The sequence below is a fragment of the Leptidea sinapis genome, chromosome 4, assembly GCF_905404315.1.
Source record: "Leptidea sinapis chromosome 4, ilLepSina1.1, whole genome shotgun sequence".
NCBI classification, from domain to species: Eukaryota; Metazoa; Arthropoda; class Insecta; order Lepidoptera; family Pieridae; genus Leptidea; species Leptidea sinapis.
Window position 1 is genome coordinate 11,938,489 of NC_066268.1, and position 15,665 is coordinate 11,954,153.

Genomic DNA, 15,665 nt, shown 5'->3' on the forward strand with positions numbered 1-15,665 from the left:
TCGGAATACTGGGTCTCGAAATTTCGAGCGATTGCCACTCCCGTGGTCATCCGGAGGGCAAAGCCAAATTGGCTTCAAACAAGCTGGGTGTCATCAACAAAACACGGTAATACTTCAAGCCGGCCCACATTCTAGCGCTCCACAAAGCGCAGGTCCGGCCACACATGGAGTATTGCTGTCATCTCTGGTCTGGCGCACCCCAGTCGATCCATTTGACCGCGTGCAACGCAGAGCAGCTCGAATTGTCGGTGACCCAGTGCTCTGTGAATGGCTGGATCACTTGGCGTTTCGTAGAGACGTCGCTTCATTGTGCTTCAAAGAGCTGTTTAACCTGATTCCTGCCGCCGAATTCCACCTTCGCACGACACGCCACAAGTTAGGATATCATCACCACCATCTGGATGTGTGGCGGTCCTTCACAGTGCGGTTTTCAAGGAGTCTTCTTGCACGTACTACAAAGCTGTGGAATGACCTTCCTTGTGCGGTGTTTCCGGGACGATACGACATGGCTACCTTCAAAAAAAGCGCGTATACCTTCCTTAAGGGCCGGCAACGCTCTTGTGATTCTTCTGGTGTTGCAAAAGAATGTGGCGGTGATCATTTAGGTGACCCGTACGCTCGTTTGTCCTCCTATTCCATAAAAAAAAATCTAAAAATGACAGAATGAAGTTGGTTTCTAAATGTCGCTTAATTTATTTTGGCAATATTGTGAAGACTTTATACACACATTTGTGGAGTTCCTTAATAACCGTACTATTGGTACTATATGGACGCCATACCAGTGGGAGGCTCCTTTGCACAGGATGCCGGCTAGATTGTTGGTACCACAACGGCGCCTATTTCTGCCGTCATACATGTGTAAGTCGTAAGCATTATTGTGTTAAGTGTAGGTAGTTAAATTACTGGGTAAATGAGACTTAACATCTTATGTCTGAAAGTGACGAGCGCAATTGTAGTAACGCTCAGAAAATTTTGGGTTTTTGAAGAGTCCTGAGCGGCACTGCATTGTTACGGGCAGGTCGTATTATTTTCATTAATTACCATCAGTTCAACATCATGCTCGCAGCGTCCCGTAATGTCATAAAAAAACATCCAGGTGGTTATGGTGTGTGGCGTTTGCTACGACGCCTGAAATCCGAGCGGGAATCAAGGTGAAGTTTCCAGAGTACTGGATCCGGACTAATCATATCAACTCTGCGTTTCACTAATTCAAATGGTTGGAGCTGATATGGGGATCTAGGCCAGAGATTATAGCTAAGATGAAAATAAAACACTAAAATACGAACAGTAAGCCCAAAATTGTTTAATGTCATAATAAATTTACATTGCATCCATCAACATGGTATAATGTGACGTCACTCTCGCATCCACTAATCGTCACAGGCACAGATACATCTAAACATTGTCACCAAGATAAGTATTACATGCAAGTATGCTAAGAGTAATAGCGAAAATACTCAAAAGACTTATGATAAATGTTAATATTACATTCTATAATATTACGCGCTTTCTACCATCAGCAGATGGATGATAAGATCATTGAGTGTCTTTGATCACAGAGTTCAACGACAACCAGATAATCAAAGAAAATGTAATCGATGTGGTCGTATATAAGAATTTGAGTGTGGGCTATAATTCGATGGAATTATCAAAATACTCATAGGCCTCAAAGATACAACCGTCCCGAAAGAAGCAGAAAAGAAGCAAAATAGAAAGAAATGTTTTTGACGCCAGATTTTCACAGAGACGATCTTCAGTAATGAAGTTCTTGATTCAGAAGAAGCTTCTGAAGGCGTTGATGATAAACGTAGCCTTCCAGCATTTGCTTATTACTTTACTAGTATATTATGTAGTAATGATAGAAATGATGATTATTTAGCGAACGTTTTTTTATTTGTTGGTATTATAATACAGTTTTATTATTCTTAAGTGAAAGGCTCAGTATAAGACACGACGCCTGATGGCGCATCTGTCGTGTATATACTAAATATTGGGGCTGACAAATGCTAAGAAAGAAGCAATTCTACATTTCAGTCAGATCATAACATATAGAGAGGTAACTGTAATGTCCCCGTCCATAGAATATTATCTCATTTTAACATCACAGTCCCAAATAATTACTAACGTGTACTGTACAATCTATATTGTTTGTGATATACTTTCCATGTTAGTCCACTACCAATATATCAGAATGCAAAGGAATATTATCGTAGTCCTTTGCCGATATATTTAAAAAAAAAATTTCTTCTCCAGTTTTGTCGTAAGTTGCTGCAAAAGAACTCAGTAAAAAAAATTGAAGACTGATTTGTTTTATGTCATGTGTGGCAAAATATTTAATTTTATAATATTATTACCTATTACAAAGTTGAATCTATCTACTATTCAATGACATACTTGTATCGATGTAAGTATTAAGTCTTTCGAGAATTTTCGCTGTCTCTCGTAGTGCTAATTCAATATCCAACCCCTTTGATCCCTGGATACAGACCCACATCATCCAGATATCCTTATAAGGAAGTATTATTCAAACATGGCGGAACATGATCTATATAAAATAACACGCGTCATCAGTCATGACAAGATAGGACACACCTTAGCTATAATATAATATTCTAAACATATTTTATACATACATAGATTTTCTATTCTATGACTATACCATGATTATGTATATTGTAATTTATGCAAAATATTAGGAAACGTATAAAAACTCCCGATCCTATGTTAAATAGTTATAATAAATTTATCTTATAATGTTTCAACTTAATTACAGTGTTCGCATTGTTATGTGAAGCGTGGATTTAGAATATTCCATAGTATTTGAATATCAAAGAATGAAAATACTATTACTTATTTTGAAATTTCCAAAATATGGTTTGATTTAAATGTAAATTCCGTGAGAATAATTAACCAAACGTGAGCCATGGTTTTTTTTCGGAATTGCTTTCAGTATTCTAGTAATATACTACCAAGTCGTTTTTGTGACACATTACGACTGGGACCATTATTATTATTATATACGTCACGCATAAGCAAAATCATGCTTACAGTTTAAATGATAACGATATTTAGAATATATTATGCTTGTCCCATCCCTAGTTATAAAGGTTGATAATTTATCAAAGACTAGATTGTTCTTAATACAACTGGTTACATTTATGTATTTGGAAAGAAGAATTAACATTTTGCATCCATACACAATTTTTAACACATTTACACAATAATTTATTAAATTTACATTTATGAAAGCATCCCACTTCTGACTAGCATTCAATTCGTACATATCTTGCCAGAATTAAGAATAAGATAGAGCACCAGTAATAAAAGATTACATCTAAACATTTTTCCACGCTGCACATTACAATTAACTAAATCGTAGATATGTTTAATCAGGTGTTACACTACAGTATGTAGACATATACTGGAACTGTACAATATGACGTCACAATATGTTATTCTATTATGTGTCGGAGGATGTCTGTCATCAACAAGACCTTTCGATGTTTTGGCTTTACGATTTGGGTTTACAACAAGCACTTGAATACTGTAAGCCATGACTTATAACCGTTGGGTTCTAAAGACCCATTATTTGGTAAGACTACCAAGGAAAACTATACCTATTAGTCTAAATTACTGCTAAAATATATAACTCATTCTCTAGATAATGTAGAAATTAATTTACCAAACACAAATTGACGAAAATTTAAATAAAAATTTGAGTTTGTAGTTAATTGAGTTAATAAATATTCTCTAAATAAATCAATTTCAAGAAAATATTATTTCATCTTTTATTATAAATGAAATTTATATAAATATCTACGCAGTGTATTCTTTAATGAACTCAATTGCTCTGAAAATCTAGTGTAGTCTAAATATTCTAGAGTCTCTCCATAATTTAGCCGAATTACATTTTGAACTCTGAACAGAGCAATGCGTGTGGTTTGTGCATTGTTATGTTTCAGAGTAAAATCTGTAATTGCAGTGGTATCTATTACTAAGATTTATATAGTGCCATTTTATAGGAAATAACCATTGGACTTACATTTGAAATTCATTCTTTATAATACGGCATCAATTTCTAAAATTTGATAAGTTATGAGAAATAAAGACAACATTAGCGAATGTATTTAAAATTCTACTGAGACATAGTTTCTACAAATATTGTTTAATTTCTAGACATGACGTAAGAATGAGTTGGGTATTTCAAGAAGAAGTTCTGATCAGAAATGACTTTATTTTTTCTGCTATTGTATTAAATATTGATGCAGCTATCACAATATTAGGGTTAATGGGTAAATGGAAGGTCCATTAAAGAGTAAACATCTAAAATACATTATTGAAAGTCCAATTACAACATACCTTCCGTTTAAGGTGTTTAGCTAATTTTGTTTAGTCATAATTCAGCCCAAAATTATCCTGACCTGACCCGACTATTGCAAACTTTTCCTAAATATCATTACGAATTATTTCCCAAATCAAAATTAAATTATCCTTCGACACATAACAAATACTTGTTTTAATATAAAAGACATATTAATTTATTTATTATAATCATATACACATGATGGATCAAAAGGCTTCCCGCGATTTATTTCAACTTTGTCTTCCGAGTATGAGATTTGATAGTTATAAATGATTTTAAATCAATCACACTCACAAATAAACATTTTTTATAAATATTTTCTTGTATTTGTTGTTATTAGTATACAGAATGTAAGCGTTAATTGTGATTATTCCATAACTATTACACATATCAAAAAACTTTACACTGATAATATCGATATCAATAACCTTTTAAAATCAACCGAGAAGTATCTGAAATTTTGATATTTAACACTCAGACTTAACGAAAAAGTCTTATTTTATTCTCATAGTTTACAAGTCTCAAAAAGTCTTATTTAAAAAGAAACAATTGGTTACATTTTCTTAAAAATTGTATGATCTGTATCGGTTGACACACTCGTAATGGTAATCAATCTGAGTGCCAAATGTGAGATTTTTTACCTATTTGATCGGGTAAACGTTAACATAACTAACGTCTATGATATTTTCCTCTACTTTCACTAGATGGCGCTCTTTCGGCGCCATAAAAATCGTAGTTAACTTTAACGCGATCGAATAAGTAAAAAATCTCACACTTGGAACTCTGGGCAAAATACATATTTTTTAATATTACAGTCAAATTAAGAATAATACTTAATAATGTGTTATAGAAATGCTTTAAAAAAGAAACGGCAATATATTCGCAATATCAAAACTCACACTCTTTATTTCACGCTTTAGTTGACTGAAAGATTGACAATTAAAAATATTTTAGATTTATTCAATTTACTTACAAGAGCAAGGATATGTTTGGATATATTCGTAAATACAGTTGCGGGATTAAAAAAATCTTGTAAGTAAAGAGACGGTTTTATAATTTAATTTACATTATAAAACAATGGGACATAATTATGTATATTATTGCTACTTTATTCTGGTCCTGACTAATATGATTTTCAAGTTATATCACATTTACCTGGTATATTACGGTCACAAGATTGGCATCGTTTTTATTTAAAAAATTTATATAAATTAAGTATTGTCAGAAGTCTTTATCTTTATAATATGAAGTATAATTATAAAATAGCGCCATCTATTGTAGAATATAACAGTGTCATAGGATTACTGGAAGAGATCATAATATTAACAGGATCAAACGCATAAGATTTTGTTCAAATGGTTTTTTACGATTTTAATTAGTAAGTTTTATAAACGTCAATACTTCATTGATACAAGTTTACAAATAGTGTCTTGTTTATTTCCAATCTTTATCTTTCAAACTGTCTTACAAACTTATTATTGATACATAATTTTATTAATAAATAGTGGATATTGTTCGTTTAATATACCTACTACTTCGTCTAGATTTTACATCTTTATCATTAAACTCTTAGAATATCGAGGTGTTTACAACAGATGGCGCTGATATCGAAACCCAGTGTTATAAAAACCGATGCCAATCAGAGGTGAAACGCAAAAGCGTTTTACAATACAAAGTGTGCGTGTGTGTGATCTGATCTGCCGGGAGCCATGTGGTAGTTGCCGGGGGCCGGTACTGGGCCCCCGCCCTGCGAGCCCGACCGGACCGCCTCAGACGAACCACTCGTCCTTGTGCGGAGCGCCGGCGCCGCTCAGCGCAGCGCCGCCGCTCGCAGGCGGCCCGGGTGCGCCAACTTGTACCTGCAGCAGGTCGCACGACCTACTCCTTACTACTAATACCGAGTACACACCACTACTTACTACTTACTATACTACATCTCTAGGATAGGCGGAAACAAGGACATTGTCACAAATAATTACGTGAAATTATATCTATCCGTATACTTATCGTGAAGACTTCGAGGTGTGGTGAACATCGAGGAGTTGAACGCAGTTCAATCACTTCCGCCACTATGTAATAGGCAAAAGAGCAGTGTACTTGTTTTATCAGTGGGAGGCTCCTTTGCACAGGATGCTGGCTAGATTATGGGTACCACAACGGCGCCTATTCCTGCCGTGAAGCAGTTATGTGTAAGCATTACTGTGTTTCGGTCTGAAGGGCGCCGTAGCTAGTGAAATTACTGGGCAAATGAGACTTAACATCTTATATGTCAAGGTGACGAGCGCAATTGTAGTGCCGCTCAGAATGTTTGGGTTTTTCAAGAATCCTGAGCGGCACTGCATTGTAATGACGTCCTGAGACGACCTGCTCGTCTCTTCCCTTATTTTCATTAAAGCACTGTTGTGTCGGGTTTGAATGAGATAGGTGTACTGCAGTACGCAGCGCCATAGGTCGTTTTGTAATAACGACTCAGGTAAAGTTGTCAGTGTTGTGAAAGATACAACTTAGCATCAAGAGGAAAACGTACTTTTAAAATAATAGATTAAATCTTAACTTATTAATATCCTTTCTATTACCACCTCACCAGCCGAACTTTCGGCGTTTCTGGACAGTGCGGTTTCAAGGAATTGTCTTACCCATATAACCAAACTATGGAATAGGTTTTGTTGTGTGGTGTTTCCAGATCAATACGACATAGTTTCCTTCAATAATAACGCGTAGATCTAATTAGCCCTTAATGTCTTATAATAGCGCCTTTTTCTGCCGGGAAGCAGCAAGGTGCACACATTATTGTGTTTTGGTTTGAAGCATGATTGCTAGAGCTAGTGAAATTACTGGCTAATGAGACTTAACATCTTGTGTCTTAAGTAGCGAGCCCAATTGCAATGCCGTTCTGATCTTTGGGTTCAATGAGGAATCCTGAGCGACAATTCATTGCGTTGCTCGTGTCTCCACTTTTTCTTATAAAGCCCCGGCGCAAACGATGAAGGACCCTTGTGAAAATGATGATTTTCGACGTATCTGCCTGGAGAAGACGTCTCTGAGTTGACAGCCTGAACGACCGGAGTTTTTTTTTATGAAAATAAGGGATGAGACGAGCAGGACGTTCAGCTGATGATGTCCATTACAATGCAGTGCCGCTCAAGATTCTTGATAACTCATAAATTCTGAGCGGCACAACAATTGCGCTCGTCACCTTGACATATAAGATGTTAAGTCTCATTTGCCCAGTAATTTCACTAGCTACGCCGCTAAGAAAAAAAGTTAGGTTTTAAAAGAACTAACCCGCGCGGGCCCGCAGGGTGCGCCCAGTTTCCCGGAAGCAGTGTTGTAGTGCCGGGCGAGCCTCCAGCCGCCGCGGTCTTTCCGCTGGCTCCGTTACTGCTCGCCATTTGGTCTACTGTAATTTAAAAAAGAAGTTTATTTAAAATCTCTGATTTCCAAATACTATTAGTTTAATGTTCTTCAACAGCAGTAGAACAGCCTGTCTGGAGCGGTACTGCTACCACGTCTACTTCTAACGCAACACAGCCGTGCAATGGTATTGTTCAGTTTTGGTTAAAAGCATGAGAGCATATTTAAAGATAATACCGACAGTATTATCTTTAAATGCCGTTATTTAATACTAGATGATGCCCGCGACTTCAACCGCGTAGATAAAGGGTTATTAAAAATAATAAGCATGTTTGGAATTGAAAATTATCTCATGTCCTATTCCAGTTCCGGTTCCCATTCCCAATATATTACATGAATCTTATTTCGAGGAAGATTGCTATGGCAAAATCAACCTACTATTGGTATAGTTATAACTCATCCATGAATTTTTCCGGAATAAAATGTAGCCTATGTCCATTCCCAAGTTCTAGTTTATCGCTGTACCAAATTTCATCAAATCGGTTCAGTAGCTCCGGCGTAAAACTTACATTCACATTTAGAATATTAGTAGGGAGACCTATCCATAGATACCTACCCCGTACACGTAAGGGTTTGATAAAAACAAATGAGTTTCAGTGCTAAGTATGGGGAACCCGTAAATTTATGGGTTTTTTATTCTATTTTTGTGTGAAAATCTTAATGCGGTTCACAGAATACATTTACTTACCAAGTTTCAACAGTATAGTTTTTATTATTTCGGAAAAAAGTAGCGTAACATACGGACGGACGGACAGACAGACAGACAGACAGACAGGCATAACGAATCATACGAATGAAACGTTTACTTTGCATGTGATTATAGGAGGCGGCTATCACTTCATGGGTATTTACAAGAGACGGAAGATGTGAAGGAGATATTGAAAGGAGAGTGAATGCGGGTAACTTTGTGAATGGATCGCTGCATGCCTTTATGAACGTCCAGGCTGTGCTAAAAGAGTTGCAAATGCCGCCATTTGCGACGGAAGTGAGAGTATGCCAGAAGAAGCATAAAAACAGAATTAACGCAGTGGAGACCACTGCGTAGCATATGCACTATGAGTATGATAAGAGCGCGGTGTGGTCTGAAAGAAGATGTCGTGACAAGGATTGAGAAAGGAATGCTGAAATGGTTTGGACACGTGGAGTGAATGAGTGAAGAAACATTGACAAATCAAAAATATATGGCAAGTGTGTATGGGCAAATCGGTCGCGGGAGACCTCTTAGGACATTCGTCGACCAAGTCTAGGACGTTTTAAAATAAATAGTAGTTGAAAAAAAAAAAAACAAATAATACGCTTTTTAAAGAAAATCGAACTAAAAAATAGAAAATATTCTTTTTATTTTTTAAACTATTATTTGCATTGTTGCATTCAAAATTCTCTTTGGCATTCGAAAATTTCCTAATATTAGAAATTTAAAATTAACATCATTTCCTGCCTTATAGACAATATATCAATGTTATATAAATTAACAAAAATCTTATTTTGCAAATAAAAAAATGGAATAATTTTATCAACTGTATTGTCATCGGTCCTCGATAAATCTAAGAAGTTTGAACGAAATCTAGCCTTTTAAAGTGGATCAAAATCACAGAACAGTTTAAAAAAATCGTGCCCAAATGAGTCAGTTACAAACAAACATACATACAGATGAAGCTAATAAAAAGTGTAAAAGGAAAGGTCCGAAGCACCCGGAACCGGCGAGCATGTATGAAAACAGTAATTAATGTAGAGGAAGCGCGTGAGGTTTGTAAGTGGCATTCTGTTGTCTCTTCCTACCCCCACGGGAGGAATGTGTGTGTGGTTATCACTTACTTATAAAAACCTTAGATACATAGGTAAGAGCTGTGTTAAAAGTCGCTTTGAGGAAACCGATTAGATACCCAACGAATGGTTCGTACAGCGACGCTCAGGTACTCAGTGTTCGAAAGCTGTACCTGATAAGAGTGGCGATGAATGTCCACAAAACAGCTCTGAACTCAAAAGAATACAACACATTGCTTAAAAACCGATTTTACAAATTGCCTGTTACTAATGTCAAAACTGCATTTGCATGTCGCTTTCCAACCTTTTTGTACCCCCGGATTTATAATAAACTGGTCCAGCTATGTAAATTTAAAGAACACTCCATCTTCAAGGCTAAAGAGCTTCTATCAAAATATTTAATACAACTATCCTATATGGAAACTGAAAATCTTCTTAAGGTACAATCCTAAAAAATACACACAACACATACACAATTAATACTTGTATAGTTATTACTGTTAGTTTATTTCTTTATATGATTAGTTAAATTTTAGTAATCAGCTTGTTGTCACCAGCCGCTTGTATATCTTTATTTTCTGTTAATTCTACTATTTCCCCCACGAGTCAGGCAACGCCTAGTGTGAACCCCAGTATAAAATGTTAATTTGTATATGAAAAGTGCGAAATAAATGATTTTGATTTTGATTTTTTTGAGGTACTTACAATGTAAGTGGGTGCGTCTATTGGGCGCTCGCTGACGACAGTAGCAGCAGACCAGCACCAGTATGATGATGATCATAAGCGCCGCGACCCCGGCAGCCACCGCCAGCCAGGCACCGTTGGTGCTCCCTTCACCATTCTCTAAAGATTCATCATTATTAAATCAAATATTTTTTTAATGAAAAATAAGGGACGAGACGGGCAGTTCAGTTGATGGTAACTGATACACCTTGCCCATTACAATGCAGTGCCGCTCGGAAATTCTTGAAAAACCCAAAAATTCTGAGTGGCAATAAATTTGCACTTGTCACTTTGAGACATAAGATGTTAAGTCTCATTTGCCCAGTAATTTCACTAGCTATGGCCCCCCATAGACCGAAACACAATAATGTTTACACATAACTACTTCACGGCAGAAATAGGCGCCGTTGTGGTGCCCATAATCTAGCCCGTATCCTGTAAAAGGCCTCCCACTGGTAAAAAAATTATTCAAAGAATTACACTATACTATATTTACTTACATAATGCTTTGGCTAAGTCAAGTTAATGATTTTAATACCATTTAAAGCTATTGACGTAAATTAGACAAATGTTTTGACTTGACTCTAATATATCGTGTGTACTTCATTTCAACCAATTGATTAACAAATAATTTAATTGAAGTAATTAACCGAAATTTATACATTAACTAGCTGACCCAGCAAACGTTGTTTGCCATATGAAGTAACAAAAAAAAATTCAATAGTAAAAAAATTTGGGGTATAAAATATAGATGACGACCGATTCTCAGACCTACCAAATATATCATGCATAAAATTTATCGTACTACAATAATCATTATAATATTCGGTTGCCATCTTGCAGCTCAGTTGCGTATCTGTGGATGGAATAGAATAATATTTTTTTTAATCCTGAATCATAATGAAATAAAGGTAGTGACCATTTAGGGGTACGAAAAATAGATGTTGGCCGATTCTCAGACCTACCCGATATACACACAAATTTTCAAACAAATTGGTTTATCCCTTTCGGAGGAGTTTGGTAACAAACACGGGTCACGAGAATTTTATATATAAGACTAGCTGACCCAGGAAAAGTTGTATTGCCGAAAATCGTGATACAAAAGTAACTGTTGATCGTAGATGGGTGAAAATTTGAAGTTGTATGTATGCTGACTTATAATCAAACAAATTAAAAAAAAAAACGTGAGGACCACCCTTAACATTTAGGGGGATTAAAAATAGGTGTTGTCCGATTCTCAGACCTATCCAATATGCACTCAAAATTTCATGAGAATCGGTCAAGCCGTTTCGGAGGAGTTCAAAGTTTAACACCATGACACGATAATTTTATATATTAGATATTACCCAGGCATTCAGTATTCCACAAGTTGCACACTAATAAAATGTTTACATAACCTGTCATTAATTTACGAGCGCGGAGCTTAAATTATAGTTGATTGTTGATTAGTGCTGACTGGCGAAGTGGGAAATTATAATATGGCCACTAGAAAGCAATAATCCAAATTTATTATTTTGAACTAGAAACAAGAGATCAACTAATGATTTGTTTAGAAAATGTGAAATATATTATTTTTTTATTAATTTCTCTTACATAATCAAACGCAAAGAGTCAGCGATCAAGTAATCCCTGATCATCTTGATTTTTGGCGTTGTGATGTAGTCTCTCTACATTTTTTATGGCATATATGAAAGGGAGTGTTTTGTGGAATTGTTCAGCTCAATAAGCAGCCGAATCCCACCACAGAACATCACATCAAAATGACAAATTTCACGAGCTTTTAACTTTTATTGTTAAACATTTATTGCTGATTTTATTTACAAAAAGTTAAAACTTATAGAACCAATACGGTTAACTGACATAGATACGGCGAGATTAGTATACTTTAGTTATTATCATAGTATTATGTCCTATGGTATATTGTTATGGGGCAGTGCGGCCGATATTAATACTATCTTTGTGCTGCAGAAGAGGGCTATTCGCGCGATTTATAACCTAGGTCCTAAAGAATCATTGAGAGAAAATTTTAAAGAAATAAACATTTTGACTGTTGCTTCTCAATACATTTTCGATAATGTTTTGTATGTTCATAAGCACATTGAGGAATTTTCTAGAAACTGTGACATTCATAATGTTAACACGAGGAACAAACATAAACTTGTTATGCCTACTACTCGGTTGGGTCGAGTTAGTAAGTCTTTTGTTGGGCGATGTATATGCTTCTACAATACGATCCCAGAAAATGTACAAAACAAATGTGTTACGAAATTTAAAAGAATTGTTAAAAAACGTTTGTGTGGGAAAGGTTATTATAGCATAAACGATTTTCTTAATGACACCACGGACTGGGAATAAAGCGAACACCCTCAGGCTCTTTAATTATAAATGTTTATTGTACGATATTACATTGTAATCCATATTTTATATTTAAAAAAAAAACCCGCTGAGTTTCTTGCGCCCATTCTTCTCAGGTCTGAGGCAGTCTCTTTTGAATGGGTGGTAGATTTTGACGTTCAATAAGTGATTTTAAATCCTATTTTGAATAAAAATATTTGAATTTGAATATTTCTTATGCATTTTGGTTCCCAATCAGCGCGTCCTCTGTCGCATAGAAGTTCTCCATGTGTCTTCTCATGTCACGGTTCTGTGCCAGTCTTGGCCATAGCATTATGGTGAATAGTGCAATGTCGTCAGCCCAGCGCTTTTTCTGTCTCCCTTTTTTGCGAGAACCATCTCTAACGACCCGTTCGGTTATGGTTTTAGTCAATTTATTTTTATTATCTCGAACCTATCCATCTGCATCTCTGTTTTTTTTGTAAATGTGACAGCATCCTAAATTTTCATAATTTTTCTTACTTCTTTACACTTTTTTCTATCTCCTGAAAGAGAATGGCTTAGAGCATAATCCTCACCTCAAAAGCCGGTAATGCATCAGACTTCCGGTATTACGCATGTTCAAGGGCAACCGGTTATTTACCATCCATTATCTTAACTTGCTGATTTCTAGAGAAAGACCTTTTATGTACTAAATTACCTGGGCAGAGAGCGGCAGTATCTTCGTCGGAGCCATCAGCGCAGTGGTCGACACCATCGCAGGTGAGGTCAGCACTCACACAGAACTCTCTCTGTTTACACCTGAACTCCTTGCAACCGTGCTCTGTAAGGAATACTAGATCATATGAGATTTGCATTTATCTGAAAAATACAAAGTAGTGACTTGATTTCTGAAATCATGTTTGACGGAATGTGAGTATGAACGAGTATCGTAGATTTTATTAATCCTAATTTCTGAAGATTTGGAATACATTACAAAAATTTAAACAATATTTGATTTCAGATAGTCTTATTATAAATGTGAGTATTAATTTTGTTTCATTTTCGAAATATTATTTGTTAAGTTTTTGTAAGTAGGTTTTAGTAGTAGTATAATTGAGTATCTCACAAACATATCATAACATACTTGTGAAACATTAAAATTGAAATACTACTTTTTAAATACCTACTTTTGTGAAAGAATCACATCATAATATTCGCAAATAGCCAGGTTTTCCCATCTTACTGGATTTTCCCCAAAAACGAGGTGTAAATTAGTTAAAGGCATAATAAACTTCTTATCCTCCAATATGTAGATAGGGTTGTAGAAAAGGGTTGTTTGATACCTACGTTTCAGGATAAAATTATGTTCTCGATTAATTTATAAGTCAAATACTAACTTACAATATACTACCGTATAGATCAACAAAGCGTGCGAAAGTGAATCTCTCTAACGGAGATAGAAAGGGTAAGCGAATATTTTTATCTGTAACCGATTTTGATTGACAGGTCGTAAAAAGTCAGCCACGTTTGGCATTAGTTCAGCAGAATCCTAGCTACTATAACGTCAGTTTTATCGAAGAGATAATGAGCGTTTTAGCTCTATTATGCGATTTTCAATACTAATTTTAACAAGCGTTTATTTGAAATGTCAATAACCTCCGATAAGTCATTGTGATTATATAGTATAATAAATGTATGTTCAAAACCACGGACTAGTAAAAAAAGAAGGACTCCGCGCCGTGATATTAGCAAGTGAAGCACCGTTATGCTAGTGTGTTACGGGGCTGCGGGAGATACTAGTTAAACAATTTTTTCTCCCTTAAATAATCATATATGGCCACAAATACTTATATAGTATCGTTTTTATACTATATAAAAACGCACGATGGCATTTTTAAAATATTTTATTGAGACGCAAACAGATCTGTCACAGTCGATGACAATTCTCATAATGGCCGACTATCGGCCTGTAGTAGTGTGTGTGCGTGGGGCTATGTATTTACACGTTAATCGGCTTGTTTTGGTGCTACATTTGGTGCTACACTGATTTTTCATTTTTACAATCTGTACTAGTGAGGGGCTGCTTTGCACAGGATGCCGGCTAGATAGTGGATACCAAAACGGCCGCGGCGCCTTTTCCTGCCGTGAAGCAGAAATGTGTAAGCATTATTGTGTTTCGGTCTGAAGGGCGCCGTAGCTAGTGAAATTAAGGTGACACAATTATGTAAGGTGACACGGAGACCTTATTTTTTACTAGTCCGTGGGTCAAAACATAAATGATTCCTCGTTTAAAATTATATGCGGTAATATGTTTGAAAGTTTGTTGCAAGAACTGCATAGTCAGCTGATTGCGACTCACTGAACTGAGGCTTATAACGACTGAACTATGTTTTAATGGACAAAGTTACTTAAAGTTGAACACACACTATTACCGCGGTCTAGCTGCATGCTATTGATAAAGTTACCGCCATTAAACATAAATATTCACCGAAACTATTCCGCATGTATAATGAGAAATTGTCAACATTGCATTTATAATCAATCCAATTTATTTTTATGACAGTAAGGGATGAGACGAGCTAGCGACGATGATAATTGATACGTCCCACCCATTACAATGCAGTGCCGCTCAGGATTCAAGAACTACATACACAAAAATTCCCACAAGCACACAGTGTGTCCGATGTTCGAGTCTCCATAAGACACGCCCCGCGACTGTTGTTGCGTAGTATTTGCGGCCTCCACAGTCCACGTATTATGTCGCTGTTAAAGCCTTTAAGGCTGTCAGCATAGAGGAGGCTTAGGAGGAGTGGTGGCTCTCCAAAATACCGTTGACGAGTGAGGGCGTTAATTTTGAAGTTGTCTATAATAGAGCCACCAGTGGGCAGCTTCTTTGCACCTGATGCCGGCTAGATTATGGGTACCACAACGGCGCCTATTTCTGCCGTGAAGCAGTAATGTGTAAACATTATTATGTTTGGGTCTGAAGGGTGGCGTAGCTCGTGAAATTACTGGGCAAATGAGACCTAACATTACGTCTCGAGGTGACGAGCGCAATTGTAAAGCCGCTCAGAATTTTTGATAT

The 15,665-nt window shown here is 36.2% G+C and overlaps 1 protein-coding gene across 1 annotated transcript in view; it reads right to left on the bottom strand.

Moving 5' to 3' along the window:
- Positions 1 to 1,279: 1,279 nt before the first annotated feature.
- LOC126979932 (uncharacterized) overlaps positions 1,280 to 15,665 on the bottom strand; it is a 135,276-nt gene continuing 120,890 nt past the window's right edge. Inside the window, exons 4-7 of the mRNA XM_050829527.1 lie at positions 13,299 to 13,421; positions 10,247 to 10,384; positions 7,649 to 7,763; positions 1,280 to 6,222 (exon numbers count right to left, since the gene is read on the bottom strand). Of these exons, the coding sequence (XP_050685484.1) occupies positions 6,174 to 6,222; positions 7,649 to 7,763; positions 10,247 to 10,384; positions 13,299 to 13,421 (425 nt within the window). The 3' untranslated portion in view covers positions 1,280 to 6,173. The remainder of the gene's footprint in view (positions 6,223 to 7,648; positions 7,764 to 10,246; positions 10,385 to 13,298; positions 13,422 to 15,665) is intronic.